This window comes from Pangasianodon hypophthalmus, chromosome 23 (assembly GCF_027358585.1).
Source record: "Pangasianodon hypophthalmus isolate fPanHyp1 chromosome 23, fPanHyp1.pri, whole genome shotgun sequence".
Lineage (NCBI taxonomy): Eukaryota > Metazoa > Chordata > Actinopteri > Siluriformes > Pangasiidae > Pangasianodon > Pangasianodon hypophthalmus.
In genome coordinates this window covers 6,048,323-6,072,244 of record NC_069732.1, presented here as the reverse complement: position 1 = coordinate 6,072,244, position 23,922 = coordinate 6,048,323, and the positions used below count along the sequence as shown (strand labels likewise).

The 23,922-nt window shown below is 37.9% G+C and overlaps 1 protein-coding gene across 4 annotated transcripts in view; it reads left to right on the top strand.

The window, feature by feature from the left end:
- The window catches only part of rapgef5a (Rap guanine nucleotide exchange factor (GEF) 5a), an 89,275-nt gene that overhangs the window by 35,239 nt on the left and 30,114 nt on the right, over window positions 1-23,922 (top strand). For all 4 annotated transcript variants that reach the window (XM_026929812.3, XM_026929811.3, XM_026929810.3 and 1 more), the window contains exons 6-9: window positions 1,867-1,948; window positions 6,022-6,070; window positions 6,179-6,255; window positions 14,873-15,001. In XM_026929812.3, the coding sequence (XP_026785613.1) occupies window positions 1,867-1,948; window positions 6,022-6,070; window positions 6,179-6,255; window positions 14,873-15,001 (337 nt within the window). The remainder of the gene's footprint in view (window positions 1-1,866; window positions 1,949-6,021; window positions 6,071-6,178; window positions 6,256-14,872; window positions 15,002-23,922) is intronic.

Here is a 23,922-nt window from a genome sequence, read left to right as displayed (position 1 = left end):
TTCCAAATGAGCTGGTTGGATATTCCAGTCACGTACACAACCTTCCAACTGCTTGACATCTTTTGCATGCAATTTGAATATTGCACATATTTACTATTACCAGTTTGGCCAGAACTGTTGAGAGTTGTGTGTGTGTGTGTTTGTGTGTGTGTTTGTGTGTGGATACTAAAAACACTCAGAATTTGTGTATGAACATAGGGCTGTCAAGTTCCTTTAAAACAAAATGATAATTTTAATCACTTCAGAAATTTAGCATTTAAAGCATTAAAATATATTCAAACATGAATAATCAATAATTTTTTATATTGGTCTTGTTTTTAAGCATTTACATCTTACAGCTTTATTTGTCTTCAACAATGTCCTATGCTGTTTCTTTTTTTCTAGTTCTTCTTACTATTTCTTCTTGCATTTCTCTTTTTACTCAATTGTGAATCAAATAAAATTGACTCATGCTGCCCCAGACAGAATTGAGTTTTCCATCCAGCTCTTAAATGCAATTTTTAAAAATATGAATAAAAAATCTATATGGAAATGCCCAAATTTTGAAAAAGTAATATTTGGCTGAGGTGGGAAAATTGGTCTCTCGATAAAGACGAGATGTGAAAAAGAGTGACGAAAATGGGTTTTTCAAATATAATCAATTTTGCATCATTTTCAGAATTTTTGCATGAGCATAGTTGATAGGAACAGATTTATTTGCATTTTTTCCTGAAATTCCTTTAAAATTGCCAAATGTATAAATGGAAACCAAGCTAAAATAACACCACCATGAGTTTATATAGCATAAAGAATGTATGGAAATATGTTGATAATTTAATGATCAATTTCATTAATCAAAAAAATTTACAATATCATAATTTTACAATTTTTTTTCTAAATTTTGTTGAACTGTAGCTAGAGCTAGCTAAAATTAGCATTTTTTAAATTGTAAGTACTCTTTACAGCATGCTGCTCAGCGCAGCAATTTTCCTGAGGCTCTGCGCATATTCATGACAAATAAGAATAAGCCAGCTAACTCTAGCTAGCCAGCAGTGTAGAGAACAAAACCAACACATCTGGTCACTAAATCACAGAGACTGGTGGATGAAATATACATACCAATGGTGATGCAGTCACTCACAGCTAAGTATCCACTAAGAATACAAATTCCTCAATGAGGATAGATCAGATATCTATCACTATCTACTAGTTTCTTAGTACGAATTAGATTAGTTTAAATTCCGAAAGAAACAAAAGCAAAAACTCCAACAATCCATTTTTCTCTAATAGTGTTGTATTAACTCTCACACACAGACTTTCTTTTGTTTATTCTCTCAAGCTCTTACTCTTTTTCTCCTCTGATTGGCTGTTGCTCCTTCCTGTCACCACGTCGTCTGACTTCTTTTTGACGTATCTGAGCCAATGTTTGATCCAAATATTCTAGTTATAGAATTTTGATGGTGTAGCAGAGCCTCATGTCGTGTCTGAAACATTCTGATCTGTTTTTGTTATTCTGTTGCCTCTCCTTTTTTAGTTCCTTTTCCTTGAATGTGTTTTGTTCTCTTATAGCAGCTTGGTGTTATAGGCACTTTATCTTTGTGTAGAGTATTCTCTGTGGGTCGTGTTCAGTTTGTTCTGGAGGTGGACTGATATTTTCACGCATGCTTGAGTCAAGCGTGTGTGTGTGTGTATAAAATGGAGACAAATGGCTAGTCGGGGTTTATCATGCTGAGTGTGGAGTACAGAGACTGCTGGTCAGAAGGGGGCAGTACAGAGCTGAGGTGTTAAACCTGTGTGTGTGTGTGTGTGTTAGTTTTACAGTTGCCCTTGTGTATTATACGACATCTTTGTTTGATTTGGCTATCTGTGTGTTTGTTTTTTCTCCAGTCCCGAAGAGGATCCTGAAGGAAAACGAGATATCTGCGGAGAAATTCTGCAGATGAAAGCTTTGGAAAGGCTTACATCCACGGTGAGTGTGTGTGTGAGACCTCACTTCACTGTGCTTGTCTATGTTGTCACTGTACTGTGTGTGTGTGTGTGAGAGAGACAGAGACAGAGAGAAGTGAGCCGATGCAGGAGATTGCTGGCTGTGTCCCGGTCCTTCTGTATCTGTGCAGTTCAGCTCATGGCTGCCATTTAAACCCAAAGGAGGGCCATCTGTCATGTTATCGTGCCCTCGTGTCCCTGTGGCACAGAGATCAGTCGTACTTATCTCACACTCAGCAACTGTCATGTAGCAGTGCTCCGAATCACACTGCACTGACAACACACACATGCACACACACACTGTGTAGAAATAAAGGAGCTTTCATGTGCAGGAATTACTGCCATTACTTATAGCATAATAAATTTTACACCTTGCACAGCATTATCTTTTTTAATTAAAGAATAACATACTTTTTATCCATTTATAATTATATCAATGTTGTGAAATCTACACAAAACAAGTTATCACTTGCATTATAGCAGCTATAAACAGTCATTCCCTCACCCGCTTCTCTTCTCCCTCTTGAAGGTAATAAGACAACAACAACAAAATGTCAGTAAAAGTAAAGTTACAGCTTTTCCTCTGACTGTTACAAAGCGCTGACACTGACGACTCCTTACAAAAATGCTAAATAAACACCTCCTCAGAGAAAACATTACCATATCAATGATTACGTTGCTATACGTACGATTATGAGCGTCTGCTATACAAGTTCCTGTACAAGTTGTTACTATAGAAACAATAACGTATTGAGACATATGTATTAATATTTTACTTTGTAGTCAGCATGACTGTCAGAAATGCTGTTATGGAAAATTAATCAACACCTTCTGAGCAATCAGAATTGAGAATTCAGCACAAACAAAGTTACATAATTGTTGTGAAATGTGAAATGGTTCAAATGTACTAATACACTTTGTTTTTGGCCACAGTTGTAATTCCAGATGGAAAAACTAAAAAGTTTAAGTGTTTATAACCATACTGTTACGTTGAATAGAAAAATCTTAGAACAACAATTAGATTAATTTCTCAATATTTAGCCTAGCTATGATGAGGAGGAGGCTTTGTGTCTTTCACTGAAATGTCTCTAATTTGACATGTCATAAATCTCCTTGTCTTCATATACTGTTTTAACAGTTTTTATTTAATTTTTTTATTTTTTTATAATTTTTTTTTTTTACTGTTTTTCCTTCACGTTGATTTTTCTCACTTCCCTGACCTGACTGGTGGTTAAGGGGAAAAAAACACCTGCGAGAGCAGCCTTGATGGGCCTCATTTATCTAAGTTGTGTGTAAGTGTTGTCATAGGTCAGATCAAATGAAAAATTCCTGCCAGACTTCCAAAAGTTTCTGTAATGCTATTTTCATCATTTTCCTATGCTGATAAATGCCAATCAAGACATAATTTACCAAGCGCATTTTCATGGGCACGGCTGATTTACATTTACTGACACCCAAAGAACATCATAAAGGCAAAGCTTAGAATGCTGAAAATGACAAAATGTTGTTTAAACTGTAAAAGAGCGCCTTCTAAGTGTGGTGTGTGTTAAATCTTCCAGTTAAATGCAGCTCACCTACTGCAGCATGTCGGCTATCATAGACATAGGGCGCCATTACTTTTGTCCTGATCGATGGCTTTATTTTGGCTTTCTTGCTTTCAGGTCATTAATAAGAAGCTACAGTACTGAAAACTTTCATTAAATTCATGTGTAATTGAAACAAATAAGTGGTTTGATCCTGACAGTGTAATTCATGTATAGAATTGCAGTAACTCATCTCCAGCTATATGATTTGAAGCCGATCAATCGACATTCCCATTAGTGAGAATCTGTATATGTAAATTTACACAAACTCAGGAGGTCTTGTAGGATATGAATGTTTTTCTGATCTAACTGGATTTTCCTGAATACCCCATTTGTTGTATAAATGCTCCTGCGAATGATTTACGAAGAAATTAGTTTGTATAAATGAGATGCAATGCTTTTACATGGCTGCATACTATAGCAGCTACCTTTATCATGATGTGACAGACTCAGCTGTGTATCCAGCAGGGAACCAATGAGGTGAGACTGATGAGTTAAGCATGAACACGCTGTTTAGTGTGAATTTTCCATGACAAATGTCTGTATTGATTTCTGAACAGATTAATAACACGGGTAATTTCAGTAAATTACATGATAAATTATGTTCAGACTTGCCCTGATTGTTTCGCTCCTGGGTGGTGACGTAAACATCTGTAATTGATAGGATAGAAAGGTGTGTATTCAGCAGTGGTAGAGCACACACTCATTGAAATTCTGTATAAATCTGCTTTTCGAGGCAGTAAGCTGAAGAATTATTCAGATGGAAGAGTGCAGAGGGCTGTAAGTGGTTACAGTTTTAACATCAGACATTACAGCTATAATATTAGAAAGTAATAATGCCATACCTAAAAATAGTTATAAAATAATATAAAAATGCGTAAATGTGCTAAATGAGTTTTGATAACCGTTCTAGTATTGCACATTTCTGGCACAGATTTCACTCCACAGTAACGCATAAGCCCTGTGTGCTTTAGGACTTCGGTCTCAGTGGTCTGTATGAGCCAGATCTGTATCTTAGTTGCAGGGGCCGGGCTGAGGGAACGTCACTTGTGTATGATGTGTGCAGGGGGCGGCTGGTATAAATGAGCTAGCAGGGATAATCCCCTGTCTATCAAAGATAACAATCTATAGAAGGTCTCATTTTTGGCAATTAATCAGCTAATAAATGTTATCAAAGAGGATTATTTTGTATTTTTATGGAACTGAGAACATCATCACCACTAATAGTCATAAGAATGGTATGAATAAGCGAGGCTGGGGTCCACCACAACCAGCCGTCCCTGAACGTTCACGTGTAAATAAGCTAGAACCTACATAGAACCAACATAACTAATGCACAATTGAGCTCTGATTTTGCAGGGAAAGCAACAAAATAATGGCCACACAGCAGATTAAGATACACATACAAACTAAGTATGGATGCCTATCTGGTAAGTTTAGGGTATAAAATTATTGATTTGGAAAATGTTCATCTCCAGCAGAAACCTTGCTGTTTAATTTCAGTCCATTTTAATTTAAAAAAAAAAGTGAAGATGTAAACATGACTAGGACCGAGGATTCTCGACAATATAAACATTTCTCACAATATTTCTACAGCATTTAATAGCACTTAAGTTTAAACCCTAAATTAAACGAGAAAATCCAAATGAAATAGACTTCACACAGCAAAGCAGCCAGCAGATTATTACTGATGTTGTTTCTTTCTCTTGACAGCTCATTCTCTATTATTCAATTCAATTCAATTTTATTTGTATAGAGCTTTTAACGATGGAAATTGTCACAAAGCAGTTTTACAGAAATCACAATATCAAATTTACATTCAAATTTATCCCTTTATCTCATATGCACTCTGACACATGACAAGCTTTTGTGTAGCTGTTGCATTTTGCCAAAAATACTTCCTTCCCACCATTTTAGAAATATACACCCTTGCTGCTCGTCATAGCCTCTCCCTGACAGAAGCAAAAGGAGCACAGTCCTCGTTGTTGTTGAACTTGCTGTCTGGAAAAGCACACACTGAGTGATATTAATGCTTGATCTGTAATAACTAAAAATAGCTATTTTTGTACATTTGTTGCTGATTGAATTTGATCTCTGCATCTATTTCTTGTGTTTTATTCCTTACACTGGCTAACCCTTCTGCAATCAGCACTGCAAGATTGGGCTGTTTTCTAGCTTTTAATGTTTTTTCATTTTAAAAATAAGTCCGCTGCAGTGTCCTGTGGTGAGACACATCCTCCACAGACTCAGAAGTCCTGTTTAGAGAAAACTCTACAGCAGTTAACTCCATTAAGAAGGAACTGTGCAGTATTTATCAGTCTGGGGCTTTTTAATTTTTCATCATTTGTGTTTGTTCTAGCTCTGTCTTAAGTACTGCATCATGCATTTTCTCCTCAGTGATCTTAGTTCAGTACCATGAGTGTTTTCTTTTTCTTTTAAAGTGTAGCTGAAACATATTTCCTGTTCTTCACAGGTACAAAATGAACTAGCTGCTGCGCTGGCAAGGAAAGCGAGGAAATCAAGTAAGATTAATGAGCTTTGTGATGGGAAGCAAATAAATGAGTGTCTTCTTTATGGTTGTGTTTACTAAACCCTGTTGGACTAATAGATTGCATGCTGATTGATTGCAGTGTCTGAGGACGACAGTTCTGAAACAGGAGAAAGTTCTCCTCAAGAACCACAGAAGCCAAGTGAAGACAAAGTCAAGGTACAGTACACTGAGAAAATCTGATTTCTGTGGTTTTACCTCACACTGTGTTTGTTAACTATGTATATTTCATATTCAGCCATGTGTATTTTAACCATATGTTTTTTAGTTTATGGAATTTATGAAATTTTGCTGTTCATGTAGAGGCTATTGATTTAGCTAGCTGGTATTTAGCCATTAAATCATTTATACCTACATTATAAAGATACAAAGACAGTAAAAAAACAACACAAAACCATCAAGAATATCAATATTTTCCTCAGATGTGTTGGCAAAATGTTAAAAAAAAATTGATTCTGTTTGACTAAAATTGCAGTGTAATAACATTTAGCATGAACCGCAAACCAAGCATTCACAAGCTCCAATGATATGATATTATATAAAAAATAGTTATATTCATATGGGCCCTGATTGGTGGTTAGATGAAGATCTGAACTGATATATGTACATAGTTAACATTAGTGAACTGAAAAAATACTGAAAAAAGTACGGAAAAATTCTAAAGTTTGAAAAATTCTAAAATTCTGTTTGTCTTGGGTGCCCCGGGCTACTGATTACTTGACTGATACTAAATTAAGCAAACATCTGTATAATTATTCTTTTCAGAGAAGGTACTTTTGTTGTTGTACTTTAGAATTGTGGTCATGCAGGTCTGATCACGCACGGATACCACAGAAAGTTTGCGAAAGTGCAAACAGCAACAAAAGTGAATTAGAAAGTGAGATAAAACGACACAAGAACAGTTTTGGTATGATATTCTCTCATCTATTCGTTTCATCCTGAGACTTTTATTGTGAATATTGACTGGTAAAATGACTGTAATATAGTGTATTTTCAATGTCTACTAACAAAATTGTAGAACTGCTTTTATAATTTCATTTTAAGTTTGAAATAAATGGGTTTTCTGTTTGTTTCTCAGCACAGGGAAGTGTATTATAATTCTTGTTCCTGGTGCTTGCTTGGTTTTGTGTGTGTGTGTGTGTGTGTGTGTGTGTGTAAGTACACTATGGTGAGAACAAACTTCCATTAGCCAGCTGTAGGAAACTTTTTTCCCCTGCAACCCCTGTTTCCTGAACAAAGAACAAAAATTTTAGAGCAATTTAGTTTTTAGAAAGAGTGAGTCAGCAGCTTAGTGAAGAATAAAGAGCACAGGGGGTCATGTCTGAAGAGGAACATGCTGCTTTATTTCAGAAAGGTGTGTGTTTCCTGTGGATTTCTGGAATAATGTGAACTGTGTGTATGAGGTTGTGTTTGTGTGCTTGAGTGCATTTATGTGTCTGGAGAGAGAGAGAGAGAGAGAGAGAGAGAGAGAGAGAGAGAGAGAGAGAGAACAGGAAACAGGATAGAGCGGTGGGCGAATGAGCTTGGCAAGGCTTCAGACATGGGAAACCTCTTACTGAGTCTCAATAATTCATCAGTTCACCATGATTTGATCAGACAGAAGAATCTAACACAGAGAGCAACATATTGCAACAACACAACACAGATCTGAGATCATTACAATCACACACTACACACACACTGCACAGACCTGAGATCAGACAGAAGAGCAACATAATGCAAAAACACATCACAGATCTGAGATCAGACATCCTCAGTACATTCACACACTATACACACACTGTACAGACTTGAGATCAGAGGGAAAAGCAACATAGTGCAGCAACACAACACAGATCTGAGATCAGACATCCTCACTACAATCACACACTATACACACACTGTACAGACCTGAGATCAGAGGGAAAAGCAACATAGTGCAGCAACACAACACAGATCTGAGATCAGACATCCTCACTACAATCACACACTATACACACACTGTACAGACTTGAGATCAGAGGGAAAAGCAACATAGTGCAGCAACACAACACAGATCTGAGATCAGACATCCTCACTACAATCACACACTATACACACACTGTACAGACCTGAGATCAGACTGAAGAGTGACATACTGCACCAGCATAACCCAGAACTAAGTTTCTATGTATTACACGCCACACTACACCAACACAACACAAATCTGAGATCAGACATCCTCACCACAATCCCATACTGTACACACACTGCACAGACCGGATGTTATAGAGAAGTGCAGTGTATTACACCCATAGAACACAGATCTGAGATCAGACAGAGAAACATACTGAGGCAACACAACACAGACCTGCAATCAGACATGCTCACTAAACTGCTGCACAGAACTGAGATCAGACATAATAACAACATACTGCAGCAATACTGCACAGATCTGAAATCAGACAGAAGAGCAACATACTGTAGCCACACTGCACAAATGTGAGATCAGACATGCTCACTAAAATACCACACTGATCCAAAGCTGCATAGACCTGAGTTCAGGCACAAAAGCAACATATTACACAAGCACAACACAGATCTGAGATCAGGCATGTTTCATACCACACTGCACCAACACAATTTTGAGATCAGACATCCCCACTACAATCCCACACTGTACACACACTACACAGGCCTGAGATCAGACAGAAGAGGAACATACTACATACCAGCATACCCGTACAAGAGATCAACATACCAGCACAAGAGATCTGGGATCAGACGTGTTCACTACCACACTGGAACCAACACAAAACAAATCTGAGATCAGTTATGTCCACTATAATCCCACACTGTACAGACCTGAGATCAGACAGATGAGCAACCTACTGCATGAACATAAGAGATCTGGGATCAGATATGTTCACTACCAAAGTGGAACCGATACAACACAAATCTGAGATCAGTTATGTCCGCTACAATCCCACACTGTACAGACCTGAGATCAGACAGAAGAGCAACTTACTGCATGAACATAAGAGATCTGGGATCAGATATGTTCACTACCAAAGTGGAACCGATACAACACAAATCTGAGATCAGTTATGTCCGCTACAATCCCACACTGTACAGACCTGAGATCAGACAGAAGAGCAACCTACTGCATGAACATAAGAGATCTGGGATCAGACATGTTCACTACCACAGTGGAACCAACACAACACAAATCTGCAACCTACTGCAACAATCAGATCTGAGATGCTCATGCTCACTACAGTCCACACCCTCTAAAAGCCTGCGATTAGACAGTAGAGTAACATACCACACCTACACAACACAGATCTGAGATCAGATATGTTCACCACAATACCACATCATTCACACATTAGAGAGTAGAGTGACATACTGCACCAACATAACAGATCTGAGATCAGACATATTTATGACAGCACCACACTGATCCGACAATGCCTGGGTCTGAGATTACACAAACTCAGTGCAATACCACTGGTATGAGATCAGACACAATAAAGCACCATATTTCCCATGCCTGTGATTAGACAGACTCAATAAAACAACATAATAATTAAAGACCATAATACCACATTGCCCTAACTTGAGATTAGACAGACCTAATGTAATACTACATGCACTACACACGTCTGAGATCAGACTCAGCTCACTTACTGCAAAAATCTAAGAGCAGAACAGTTTGGCAAAACCCAGCATATCTCTTCCTCATTCACATCCATGTATGGACAGTCCCAAAATAAAAGTGCGCCAACTTTACATAACTCAGACGACACAACTGGTGGCTGAAGTTAGCATCAGTTTGGGTTATTTGTGTGGTTGTTGTGGTTGTTGTTGTAACAGGAAGTGCTGCAGACAAGAGAGAGACAAGTCTTGTGATGACGCTTATCAGATGTGTTTATTTATTGAGGAAACTCCTGCAGGAAAGTGCTGATGAGGGAGTTTACGTGTGTTTACGTGTGGGTGAGAAAGGGACAGAATCAGAGGCAGTTATTTATAGCTACTGATATGGATCCCAGGGAGAAAATACAGTTTCTCCTTGGGGATGCTCATTGCAGAAAGCAAACTACATAATAAGACTACATGGGTTGAAAACAACTTTTGACTGGAAACTGCACTTAAACTAACTGAATGGAGAGACTTTGGAATAAACAACATATCTACAGTCATATGCCCATTTATTCTGGAGCCTGCTTGAAGTAGAATCAATAATTGTTTGTAAAAGCCAGGAAAGGAAATGAGTTTATGAAGCAAAATGTTGCCCAATTGTTAAAATAAAAATCACAAGGATGACGATTACAGCAGTGTTTGAGTGGGACACCCTAACAGAGTATCAGTACAGAGAAATTCTTTTCGAGAAAGAAAAATACAGTATTGGTGGACATTCAGCAGAATAAATACAAACATTGGAAGAAATAAAACAGGTTAATAAACAAGTTACAGAAAAATAAAATCATTAATCGACTGTGCATTCAAATAATATTATGTCTTATAGTGACAATTATATCACAAGGGAAAAGGGTTGTTAAAGAAGGGTTTTTAAGTGCACTCACAGATAAGACAAAATGAAACATGATGAAATATCTGCAGGTGATGCAAGCAATGCTGGAAAATGTTTCATGAGTTTTTTTTTGATGATCTGATAAGAAAAGTATAAAACACTTGGGGTGTTATGTGTTATGGCCTGACATGAAGCAGAGATACTGTTACCACCCCGAAATGGATTATTTTCTAATAACGGCACATCATAAAATATTTGATTGCTCTTACACTACGGCAATTTGCCAGCGATTGCAGGTTTATTAGTTAAAGAGCATCTTGTCATACATTTGACCAATTTATGTAAACATTCATCACAAGCTTGTCGTGTTACTGACAAACTACAAAACAGGAAGTCCTCTGTCCTGAAGACTCTCCTGCAGAGGAAAACCTACTGACTGATCTACTGACACTGGAGGCTCCTTCCATAAATTTTAAACGAACATTCTCCTTACAGAAGATGTGATTTGATCTCCGATTGTGCATTTTCTTTGTTAAATAACATGCTATTGCGTTAATTATTGTTTTAGATTATGTGGCACATCCGCCATACAAGTCCCTGCGCATTAGGTGTTACTATAGAAACGATAATGTATTAGATTGAACACATTAATATAAACCTGTGATTTGCCTTGCAGCTGGAACTACTGACCAATCGGATTTGAGAATTCAGCAGTGCTGGGGTATAATTAATATTTAATGATGATAACATTTTATCCTCCTTCATTTTAAACAAATATAACGTATATTTGAAATGTATATATTGTGTAGCTATTTTCATGGTTACAAAGTAATTGCGGTTGTGCTAATAATGGCGGTGTCTGATGCTCTGTTGGTGTTTGTTATATCTGTAAGAATAAATGAGGAAAAAAGTGTGTTTTTGTGTTTGTGTGTGTTTGCGTTGTGCTGGTGTAAATATCTGCATTGGAGGTTATTAGCTTGTGCAATTTTGGGACCCTGTGTCTTATTAGGCTGAATGATGGCAAACAGAGCTCTTAGATGTGTGCGTGTGTGGTGTGTGTGTGTGTGTGTGTGTGTGTGTGTATGTAGAGCCTGGCTGTGCTACATCTGATTAGAGCTCCTCTGTGGTTCCCTTCCACCCACAGCCTGGATGATTATTACCATGTAGGTAATTACAGCCTAGGTAATAGCATCTCTCTCTCTCTCTCTCTCTCTCTCTTTCTCTCTCTCTCTCTCTCTCTGCTTTACGCATATGTGGTCAGATACATTCGTAAATGGCCACCAGAAACCACTTTTAAAGTAAGCTCTGTCTCTCAGTGACTTGTCCCTATTCCTGTGTCCTTATATTAATATTCAGTATTTCAGTAGCACTAGGAGTCTTAGTCTAAGCCACTAGTCTTCCACTGCAGGCTGTTATTAAGTGGAAAAAAACCTGTGCAGGGAACTTGACCACAGCAACCATTTGTAGGGTCTCTTCAACCTGCATTGATGAAAAACATTTACTTTTACACAGCCATTATAGAAGGGACCAGCTGATTAATGGACACTTTGCTCTCGAGGTGTTTGCTCTTGTACTGTTAATATTTTGGCGAATTTACTTGTAAATTGAGAGAGTGAATGGGTGGTGCTGTGTTGCTTTTAGCTACTTGGGTAGCATTATTACTGCAGCAGGTACTGGCAATGGTGATAAGACTATAAATATATTGATACAGATAGTTAATTGATAGATCAGTGAATGGATCTGACTAAAAGGACCAAAACAACCATACGCCATTGGGTTTAGTTCTCTGATATAGGTTCTGTGTTTATATCACCTCCTAAGGTAACACTGATACACTTGTCCCGTAGCACTTGTATTTGCTTGTGTGGCAATGCGAATAAGTTTTCCACCTCTACTGTTCATTATTAACTTGTGAGACTTAGTCTCGTTTACATAATTGTTAATAGTTGTGTGACAATAGAACACAGACTTTACTTTCATGAATTTCTCTTCTCAGCATGCAGCGTGTTTCCCAGCACTTGTGCTCTTGTGCAGTTTTGTTTTGAGTTCATTTCATGTGCTTTTGTTTTGCTTTCTACCCCTGACTTGGCATTGGTTGTTTACCCTAATGTATTCACCTGTTCTGTGTCTCACCTTGAGACTATTTCTGTTTCACTATTTCTACTGTTGGTTTTGTTCTGTGCTGAAAAATCTCATCATACTTTTTGTCCAGCTAAGTCCAAGACTTGTTTTTTGTGTTCCATGTTTTCTGGTTCTGCCCCTGGCCTGTTTTTTTTCTTGATTTCTTATTTATGGATTATCCTGTGTTAAGCCTGCCTGCCTGTGTTTTGACCAATGCTATTGACACTGACTGCGATTTTTGGATTGCCCACAATAAAACACTTGTTCAATTAACAATATTACGCATCACACATCCCTGCCAGTTTACGTGCCATTACTTTCAACCCCTACAAGGGGAGGGACCAAGCGACGGCCGTAATTCAGAATTGTGTCAATTTTGTCAGTTCAAAATTTCTTGTTAATCACCCTTAAGTGTGAGCTCTTGCAGTATGCAGATCACAAACCATCATGTGTAACAAAAGGCATTTCCTTACATTACTGACTGTTTTTAAAAAAAGTTTTATGAGTTTTTTTTTGTTTTTTTAACTTTTTTCCCAGCGCCTCTATTGTTGTTTTGCTGATTTTTCTCAGTTGTTTTACTGGCACCTTGGGATAATTACCTCACAGGAAGTGTTCTGCTCTGCACCAATCAAAACCCAGCTCAATGTCAATAAACAAAAGGAGACGTCTGGCTCTGATGATAGCTCATACCCTAGTGATCTGCCCCCTCCTCCTGTTTCTGAAACTCACAACTACTGTCCCATGGGTGTGTCTGGGTTTGTGTGTGTTATCTCTTCTTGTGCTCCCCTTCTATGGAAAAAGTTAGAATAGATTAAAAAATTTTTTCAGCCTAATCTTTTTACAACGCCTTGCTTAAGTTTTCCATCTGACCCCCCCCGCCCCATATATATATATATATCTCCCCGCATAGTGTTACAGCCTGGAAATTGAAATGGACTTCTACTTGAACTTTGCACTTGAACTTTAATCTCTTTACTTGAAACTTCCTTGTGATGGAAGACTAAGGACAAATGAAGAATTCATTAAAGTGTATTAAAATGTGTTTTACATGAAAGATTATTGGCTGCACCAACAACTGCCTTCTATATAAGTTTTTGAGGTTAACAGGAAGGTTAACAGAAGGTTAAAAAATTTAACAGGAAGGTAAAATTTTGGTCCATGGTGTTTTTTAACCTTTAAAACACCAGAGTCTTTCTTTAATAAGGTTAGAAACTTTAAACAGGTTTGAGTTTAGGTCTCAGTTTTTTTTTCCACATACAGTGCTTTGCAATAGTATCACCCCCTCCCCCCTTTGAAATTGGGGACTTAAATGGGATTATATGTTATTAATCTACACAAAATAGCCCATAATACTGAATCTGAGGGAAAAATCAATATAGTTTACAATAAAATGAAATAATTGTAAGTACTTGTGTAAATAATTTTGCAAAGTATATTGATTTCCCCCCAGCTTTACCATTATGGGCTGTTTTGTGTAGATTCATAGCATATAATCCTATGTCAGTCCCCTGGTCCAAGGAGCATGAATTCTTAAGCAAGCCATTGTAGATAAATGCACTGCTGGTAGCTTCCACTTTATTCTCTTTTTTATTTTTTCTTCTGCTATCTCTCTAACACATTACTAACACAAACACACCTCAGATCAGATCTGTAGCTGTGCGTATTATATAAAACCTGTGGCTGATAAAACTGCTTCCTTTCAGGAAACTAAATACTCCACAGTTTCTCTTTCCCACTGCAGTTTAGTTGCGTCGTTCCCTCGGCACTTTCCTGCTTCTGTTTTGGGTGGAGTTACGAACGTGCGCCCTTTCTCTTTGCCAAACGCACGCACACACACTTACTCGCTGCAAGTAACACACACAAGTGTGCTCACTCATACTTCAGACTAACGCAGGCGGAGAAGTAGCAGGGGATGAAAGAGAGACGAGAGCAGCACGTACACATACACACCACTGTTCTGAGAGCACTGAGACTTCCAGCTTCCACAGCACCACACACTCATCAGGAGTTTATTACAGATTGAGGCACTGTGTCTGCTCTCCTGTTTGAGAGTGTGTCCTGTGGCTTATCTGGCTCTGGCTGTCAGTGTGTGTGGGAGAGATGGGCAGCATGACGTGGGACTGCGGGCTGAAGTATCTCTTTTCTCTGCCTCCGGCTCTGCAGCAGGGTGGTGTGTGCGCGCTGAGGTCCCCGGACGAGTTTTCACGCCTGGAGATGGTGCAGAGGCTGGCCAAGGACGGTTGCCGCTTCCTCCAGAACCAGAACTACAGACTACCTGAACGCTCTGCACAGGTCAGTGCCAGTCTCTCTGTCTGTCTCTCTCTCTCTCTCTCTCTCTCTACCTGCTTTATTTTCTCTCATGCTCGCTCGACCATGGTAGATTTGCTAGCTCCATCAGTTGCTGCAGGAATGTAGACACCCATGTATTGTGTTTATCCAGGCAGAGTTACTAATCAACTTGGACACTTAATCACTGCTCTGATGATCCAACTCCATCATCCATCTTCATTAACTACTAGAGATGCGATACGACAATTTGATGCCAATATCAAACTACATTGTGACATTATATGCTTTTTATTTTTTTGAAATAGTATTATGGGTATTGTCACTACTTTTTCTTATATTAACTGTAGTGATTCATAATTCCATTTATTTGTTTCTTTATATGATTTTGTTTATACTCATGTCCAGTTAGTCATAAAATTTCAATTTAGTAGTTATATTTGTTTGTTTTATATATTATTTACTTACTAAATCACTTGCTTACTTAGTCAAATAGTAATTCCTATATCTTTTTTTTTATTTTAGCACAATTTTAGTTGTCTTAATTACTTAAGTACTTAATTATTAGTTAATTACTTAAGTTAATTGATTGACTGATTGATTGATTGCTTTGAAAGTTACACTTCAGCAGGTTTTTCAGATTTAGAAAAGTTAATCAAAGGAATAGTGAGATGTAGTAAAAAGGGTGAACTAAATTTCAGCATTGTTTCTTAATTTTGTAATTATAAGTGTACAAAAAGTATGATATGCCATTCTTTAATAAGTAAAAAAAAAAAAGTTGTCAAATTGCTGTGGTGTGAGAGGAATAAAATGTGTTGTTTTAGGAAAATAATCAACTTTGGAGTGTTAGCATCATTGTTCATTATTTTCCCATAGCAGCATGTCCCCAAGCTTTTTATTCCTTACATATAACACACCCTTATTAACTACTTTATAGTAGTTGGTTAGTGTTATTGTTAGGGTATGGCTCATGCTGTAATGCTCAGATCAGCAGTAAGTGAAGCTTTATTCAAGAACTTGATTTCAGTGAAGCTGGCACAGTTTAGTCTATAGGGAGCAGTGGATTTGTGTTTGAACCTGTACTACAAGAGTTCCCTTAGTCTCCTCGTTTGTGTGTGTGTGTGTGTGTGTGTGTGTTCTGTAGCCTCCAGCAAGGTGACATGCAGCTGAGTGAGTGATTGAGAGTCAAAGGCGAGTGTCTGTCTCTGTTGCTACTATCAGAGAGATTGAGATTTAAAATTCTTTAAATTCTTCTAAATTAGATTCTTTAGATTTAATATCCATCCACGATCACTGAATTTCAAACCGAGATTTATAATGATGACGCTCAAGAATTCAGAATTTTGGTCAGTCGAGTTGGTGTTACTAGTTGTTGTGACTGAAAATTGGGCATCCTTTTAGACTTTGATAAATACAGATTCATTGGCCAAATGCGTTGATGGTAGTTCAGTAAGAATAATAAAGACTGGTCAGAATGGAAGTGGCAGGTTGAGCTGTGAAAGAGAAGTACTTTACACGCTGTCATTATAGTGGAAGGGATTAACCACATTGCGTCATGTAGAAAGTGCTGAATTACAGTATGGGAAATGACGTGGTGGAGGTTTCTGTGCTGTGGATGCAGATTTATAGCTCTGAAGAAGCCTCCACAGCTTATCGTTTTCAATATATAGTGGATGTGCAGTTGATTTTTAAACGAATTTTTATGTGCGTTCAGTGCGGATTTCATTTTTTCTGCATGGGAGCATCATCAGAAGTGCGTGACCATGCATGTGTGCACCTTAGATCATGATGTAATTTGCCACAATGTTCACATCATATCATCACACTGCCACACAACTTGTCCTAATCCCTTTAAGTCTCAGATTATTATTCAGACATTCATCTTAAAGCATATTATTCAGTACCCAGTATGATTTATTCAGTAATAGGAAAAATGTGTAGTGACGAGAGTGAGGTATGTAAGTGTGGACCCACTGATGGCTTCTGGGAGTTTCAGAGGTCAAAGCATGTTAAAGCATCCTCATTTAATTGCTATTCTGTATCATTGTGGTTTGTAGCAATAATAGTGATTAAAGTGTAATAAAACATAAGAAACTCCAGGTGTTCATGAATTTGACTGGCATATTTGTGTATGTACGTATTCACTATTCCTTTATCTCTATTTAATTATACTTCCTCCTTAGCTTATATTAATTATCCTATTTATTTTATGCTCATTTGTTCCCTGTTTGTGTACTCATTTAAAGGCCTAAGAATGTCTCTTTCTTGCCATTATACATGTACTGTACATCAAATCAGAAATACTACTTCCTTACATATACCAGTTTGGAAGGAAATTTAGGCAATGGTACAGTGCCCCTGGAGAAGTTAATAGTTAAGAGCATTGCGTGCTGGAGATTGAATGTCAACTTTACAATCTGTAGCACTAAATTAAAAAAAAATATATATATATATATAATTCTGTGAAAGTTCAGGAAGCGATAACCCTGGACCAGCCCTCATATTTCCTGAATATGTTTAGAAAATTTCATCCAGTGGATGTCTGGTATGTTCAGTGTATTCAGTAGTCATTATTCATTGTATTCAGTGCATTAAGTACTTAATGTATTCAGCATTCAGTATTCAATGCATGCAGTGCATTCAGTATTCAGTATATTGTGTATTCAGTAGTCACTATTCAGTATTCCATATTCAGTTTATTCAGTATTCAGTGTATTCAGTTTATTCAGTATTCAGCGTATTCAGTTTATTCAGTATTCAGAGTATATAGTTTTCATTGTATTCAGTGTTGAAAATTTGGTGTATATCGTATACATTGTATTCAGTGTATTCAGTAGTCAGTATACAGTGTATACAGTAGTCAGTATTCACTGTGTTCAGGATTAGGTATTCAGTATTCTGTATTTGATGTATTCAGTATTCTGTATTTGATGTATTCAGTATTCACTGTATTTAGTGTATTCAGCATTTGGTGTAGTCAGTATCCAGTGTATTCAGTATTCAGCATATTCAGTATTTAGTATCCAGTGTATTCAGTATCCAGTGTATTCCGTATTCAGCATATTTAGTATTCAGTATTCAATATATTCAGGTTCCAGGGTATTCAGTATTCAGTGTATTCAGTATCCAGTGTATTCTGTATTCAGCTTATTTAGTATTCAGTATTCAATTTATTCAGGATCCAGGGCATTTAGTATTCAGTATATTCAGCATATTCCGAATCCAGTATTCAGTCTATTCAGTAACTGGTATATACACCGTTTTAAGCATATTTAGTATTCAGTATTCAATGTATTCAGGATCCAGGGCAATTAGTATTCAGTATTCAGTGTATTCAGCATATTCAGGATCCATTATTCAGTGTATTCAGTATTCAAACTTATGAATTCACAAAATAACACAATTGTTTTCAATGCAAAGTCCTAATATTGTTCGAATATGAAAAGCTTCAAAAAGTGAAAGTTCCCATCGGCTTCCAAACTTTGTTTCTTTTCCACCACATTAGCTTTGACTTACTAAACACAGCCTTTATTGTTATAATACATATACTGTATATGTGGTGGCCTGGAAAACCCTTCACATGGTAACAGTTTGACATTTACTGCTACATGTTCAGTATTCAGTGGTCACACTTGACACATGGATGTTGTACCAAGCAGAGACTGAGACTGAGCCACTGATTTGGCTTCTCACAATAGCCACGGCTTGGTCTCTCCCTTCCTGCCATTGACTCCTGCCGTCATCAGCGGTGACAGAAACGTCACTAACAGGGTGAGAGAGCAGACCTGATTACTGTTTGCCACACGCACAAGCTTTTTTCCCTCCCACGGCTAAATGCTTGCTTCTGCACTAATCTGCTGCTGTCACATTGCCCATGCATCATATTGAGCTTTTTTCATTTCTTAGGCTTTGGCCTTGAAGGCTGTATGAAAGGAGATAAAGTGACAAACGTCACACAGGCACGAGTCTCTTTCAGACTGCTCCGATAATTTCTACCACAGCCTGCCTGTTATTTCATGCATCCTGGCTTCTACTTAAAGGTGACATCATTAGGACACAATATTTAAAAAATATAAAGGTTAGATTTACTGTTGCACAGTAAGTCCAGCTATAAGCTGCTTTAATGACAGAACAGGAATAGCTGTCTATTAGGTGTCTTGGATGAATCAGGATGCTCAGCTCGTTAGTTGTAGAGGCTTCAAACTGAATTTCATTAAAAAACATTAGTGACTTTAAGCATTGATGGCTGTAGAGATGGCTGTGGAGACCAGGAATAAATTTACCCTTAAAACAAAGTAGTCATGGAAATCAAGGTTACTAGGCAACGATTCAATGGAAGACTAAGCTGTCTCTAAAAACGTCATTTAAAATAGCAAGAGAAGAATCGCTTTATGATTTAGAAGATATGTTGATCTCAGAAAAGATTTTTTTGTAAAAGAAAAAGGAGAAATCCACCAGAGAAATCAATTAGCCAGTGTCTTTGAAGAATATGCACTGAATTTATTGCAAGGACAGCATCATTATCTAGTGTAAATGAACCTTATTTCAACGCACAATAAAAAATGTTACATTATTGTGTCGTAAACTTTATCTTTTTTTAGAAAAAATTCTCACCAACCTCTCCCGGAGGAAAGCACTATCTGCCCTCTTTCACATACTTGAGTTAACAGACACCCACGATTAACTAGTGTTGCTTTGATTGACAGGGAAGAGAGAGAATGTTGTCCCTCCCAAATAGAGAGCATGACCAATTTTGCTGCCTTGGCTCCTGGCCACGCATGGCATCATTGGGAGGCAAACTTGTGACCCCCCGACGATAGGGCAAATGCTTTTCTGTTGAACCGCCAGGAATAAAAAAGCTAGTGGCACCAAGAAAAAAAAACCAAAAACATTATGGAACAATTAGGTCTAACAAGCTTAATATTTGAATAGTTCGATTATACTCAAAATTAATGTTATCTGTGATCATAAAGAGGTTACTGAAAGTTTTTTTTACAGTGAGTTTTTTGGCTGCAAATGTTTGCACACCCAATCCAGATTTCCATCACAATCGTTTAGTTTGTACAGGATTATCAGAGATTCTGGGACATGAGCTTACCAAGCCATTAATACATGACTTACTTAGTGCAGCTTTAACCCAATTAGCTCAGACAATTAATGAGATTTAGTCTTTGCTCCCTTCCTGGCCAAGAAACCTCTGTGGCTTGTGTAATTTGATTACTTCAATTTTTATGCAAAGGGGATTTCCTGTATTCTGCACAATATGTAATTCTGCACAGTCTGTGTAAAAGATATTATTTGACATATAACAGCAGGGTCTTGGGCTGATTTCTGTCCATATTTATCCCCGTGTTTGATGCGATAGTGATTAGATGGTGTTTTCCTGACCAAGCCCTGCTGATTGTTTAGTAGAATTTTCCAGTAAAAGGAGTTTCGGTTTGCACTGCGTTTTTTTGGGATGTATGGAGGGCTGCAGCTGCATACACACCCTGACATGAATACGGATGCCCTCTTGCACTAACACACAGTTTCCCAGAGTTACTTGGCATTCAGGAACACAGGAAAAGAAACACAAAGTGCTTCCTGCAGGCTTTCCATGAATCCCTCCTTTCCCTTCCTCTATGGTCTGTCTTACATCAGTTTCTTTCTCTGTCACACGCGCACACACACACATGCGCACACACACACACACACACACACACACAAAAGTGTTGGGTGAACCTTCATAGTCTATGCTTTTGCAGGTTTATTTGTGATAGATCTTGTAAATTCCTTTGATCACATGTATTACATATTAAAAATGAAACATTTTGGAAAAGCACATTTTTGGCTTATTTTTGAATCCGAGAGAGAGCCAACTTAAAACTAAATGGAAGAGAAATGAGCGTAGACTTCAGGATGTTTCTTTTGGGCTACAGATCTGTAGATGAAGAGGTCTGGAGATCTGAAGTGCTGTTTTGGAAGAGAAATAGAAAGCAGGACTGAGGGGGATATGGTGTCAGAAAGCTCAGTGAGGTAATGTCCTGACGAGTGATGGATATCAACAGTCAACAAGAACAGGAAAGAAGGGAAGGAAGGGGAGGAGAGAGACAGGTTGGATGCCATCTCTGCTCTGTCATTAGTTTTATTAGAAGGTTTTCTCAGAGGACTAATAGCACTGAGGTACAGTATGTGCTCTGAGACGTTATCAGAGGAGGCGTGCCACACTGCCAAAGCCTTGGGCTGCTAGATGCAGTTATACAAGACCAAACTGAGCCATTGTAGAAATGGAAGTAAATGTTTCCTGTAACTTTTGTACACTTAGATGGTCAACAGATTCAGACAGCAATCTGATTGGCTCTCTGAACATCCATACACCAGTTTATTACAGGAAAACAAACTTTTGAATACAATTTTTGGAACAATACACTGTACTACATGGAATAAAAAAAAAGGTTCCACGATCATGAGTTTAGTTCCCAGTGATGCCATATGTGGCCAGGAGCCAAGGCAGGAAAACTGGCCATGCTCCCTGGGTGGGAGGGATGGCATACACTCAGTCCCCTGTCAATCACAGCAATGCTAGTCAGTCGTGGGCATCCTTGAGTTCATGTATGTGGAAGACGGTAGATAGCACTTTTATTATAAGTGTGTTATGCTGCCCTGTGACATAGCATAAGCAGCTGATCAAAAATACGGCTTCAGGTGTCACAGAGGAAGTACGTCCATTCCGTCCATAGTCCATACCATCAGAGCTTTGAAATATATTAGAGAATTTGGTTTGAATTAATGGTGTGTAAAGGAAGAATTTTGACACAATGCCTATTAGTATAATTGTTTTATATATATTGAAAAGGTTGAAAATCTACCCAGATTTTACACAATATTTTAAGTAAGGAATAAAACATGAATGAGTGCACTGTTGTAGGAAAATAACCAATGACAAAGTGAATTATTTTGCTATAACAGAATGTCCCAAAGTGTTTTATTACATCCATTTTTACAGCCATTTATTACAGCCATTTGCCAACAATTATATATATTTTGTAAAATTAAAAAATGACATACCTTTTATCCATTTACAGTTAAATGTTAGTTCATGTTATCGCTTACATCATAAGTTGATCACATTTGTCATCATAACAGTCATAACTTTTTTGCATAACAGCCTCACTTTTGTCTGAAATTAATAAGACAAAAAGTGCAGCTTGTCATGTTTCCAGGGAACCAGAAAGCGATGCCACTGGAGACTCCATCAATGAATGTTAAATACCAGTACTTTTTTAAATCTGTTTTTTATTATCAGGTTCAGATTATATGGGGTGTCCCCCCATGTATGTTGTTATTATAGAAATATTAGAAGGAGTGCATTAATATAAACCTGTGATTTGCCTTGCAGCTGGAACTACTGTCAGAGCTGCTGTTATCGAAAATTTATCAACACTGTCTGACCAATCAGATTTGAGGATTTAACAGTGCTGTGGTATATAAATGTGAATTATTAACATTCCTACTACATTCCTGCACCATTTCCTCAGACCTCCTTAGAATTCCTTCCCTCACACTAGTACACTTTGTTTTTATCCTCACATAGTTGGTGTAAGTGTTTGTTTTCCTTCATGAGCTATCTGACGCCAGAACTGCGCATTTCACCTTTCACCACATTAGTGCTCTTCCTCTCATAATGCATGAGTGTTGTTTTTGTGTTGCGCGCCTGCGTGTCTATGCGTGGCCAGATCCGCACTGGCGCTGGATTAGATAAAGCGGATTTGAGTGTTTTAAGTTAATGTATCATCGTGGAAGTAGAAGTGTGTGAGCCTGCATCTGTGTAAGCAGTGCACTCGCTTCCTGGAGTAGTGTGCTGTTGACTTTGGAGGCACACTAGAGAAATGTGCTCACCGCAGATAAACGCTTTTGCTATCGTGTGCATCGCTAGAATATTTTCCCACCACCCTCTGGAGCTTTGTTTGTTAAATTAAATGTTTTCACTGAGTTACATAATTTCACTCTGAACACACACACACACACACACACACAGATGACTACACATATGGGGACTGATGGACTGAGATAGCAACGTTTTGTAAGAATGCTGGGAAATGTGCTGTGTTTTGGAAATTGATAAGAGGAATAATGGACTACTAACTCCTGAGGCTTAAATGGCTCACTAGCTGATGTCCTTTGACCCTTGCTGAGGCTAAAGGTCATCTTGAGGCTGAGGGTGGGCCGCTGTACGCTGTCTGAGTGAGAGAGACTGGCTGTTCTAGAAGTTTCCATCCTGCAGGTATTTAAGCTTCCTGTTGTGTCCAAGTCTGATCATCCTTAACTGTGCATTGGAGAGGAAAAAATAGCTCCTGATTGAACACACACTTCCACAAGCTTGTGGTGCCTGGCAGCAAGGTCACACTGCAGAGAGAGAGACGTGAAAACACAGCCCAAGCGTGCGTGTGCGTGTGTGTGTGTGTGTGTGTGTATGTGTGCTGTTAACATCTGCTTGGACACATGATGTGCATGATTTTAAGTGATTTTAAACATGACTACGTGAACACAGCATACCTTCTATGAAATGTCACGCTATTTTATTTCCATCACAAACAATGACCCTCACCAACATTTACCCAGGTATAAAGCAGCGCTGTTGGATTTTTCAATTCTGATTGGTGTTGATTAATTTTCTATAACAGCAGCTCTGACTTTAGTTCCAGCTGTAAGGCAAATCCATGTCATTAATGTCATTATTCAGATAGTTTATCATTTCTATAGGAACAACTTACACAGGGATGCATCCCATCATCTACGACTAGAAATAAAAAGTAAAAAGCATACTGTTACTTAAAAAGTAAAACCAATTGTTGATATGATGACGTTTTATGTGAGGAGATGTTTATTTAACATTTATGGAAGTGCTTCATAACAGTTTTCTACCACAGCAAAGGAAAAAAGAGCTG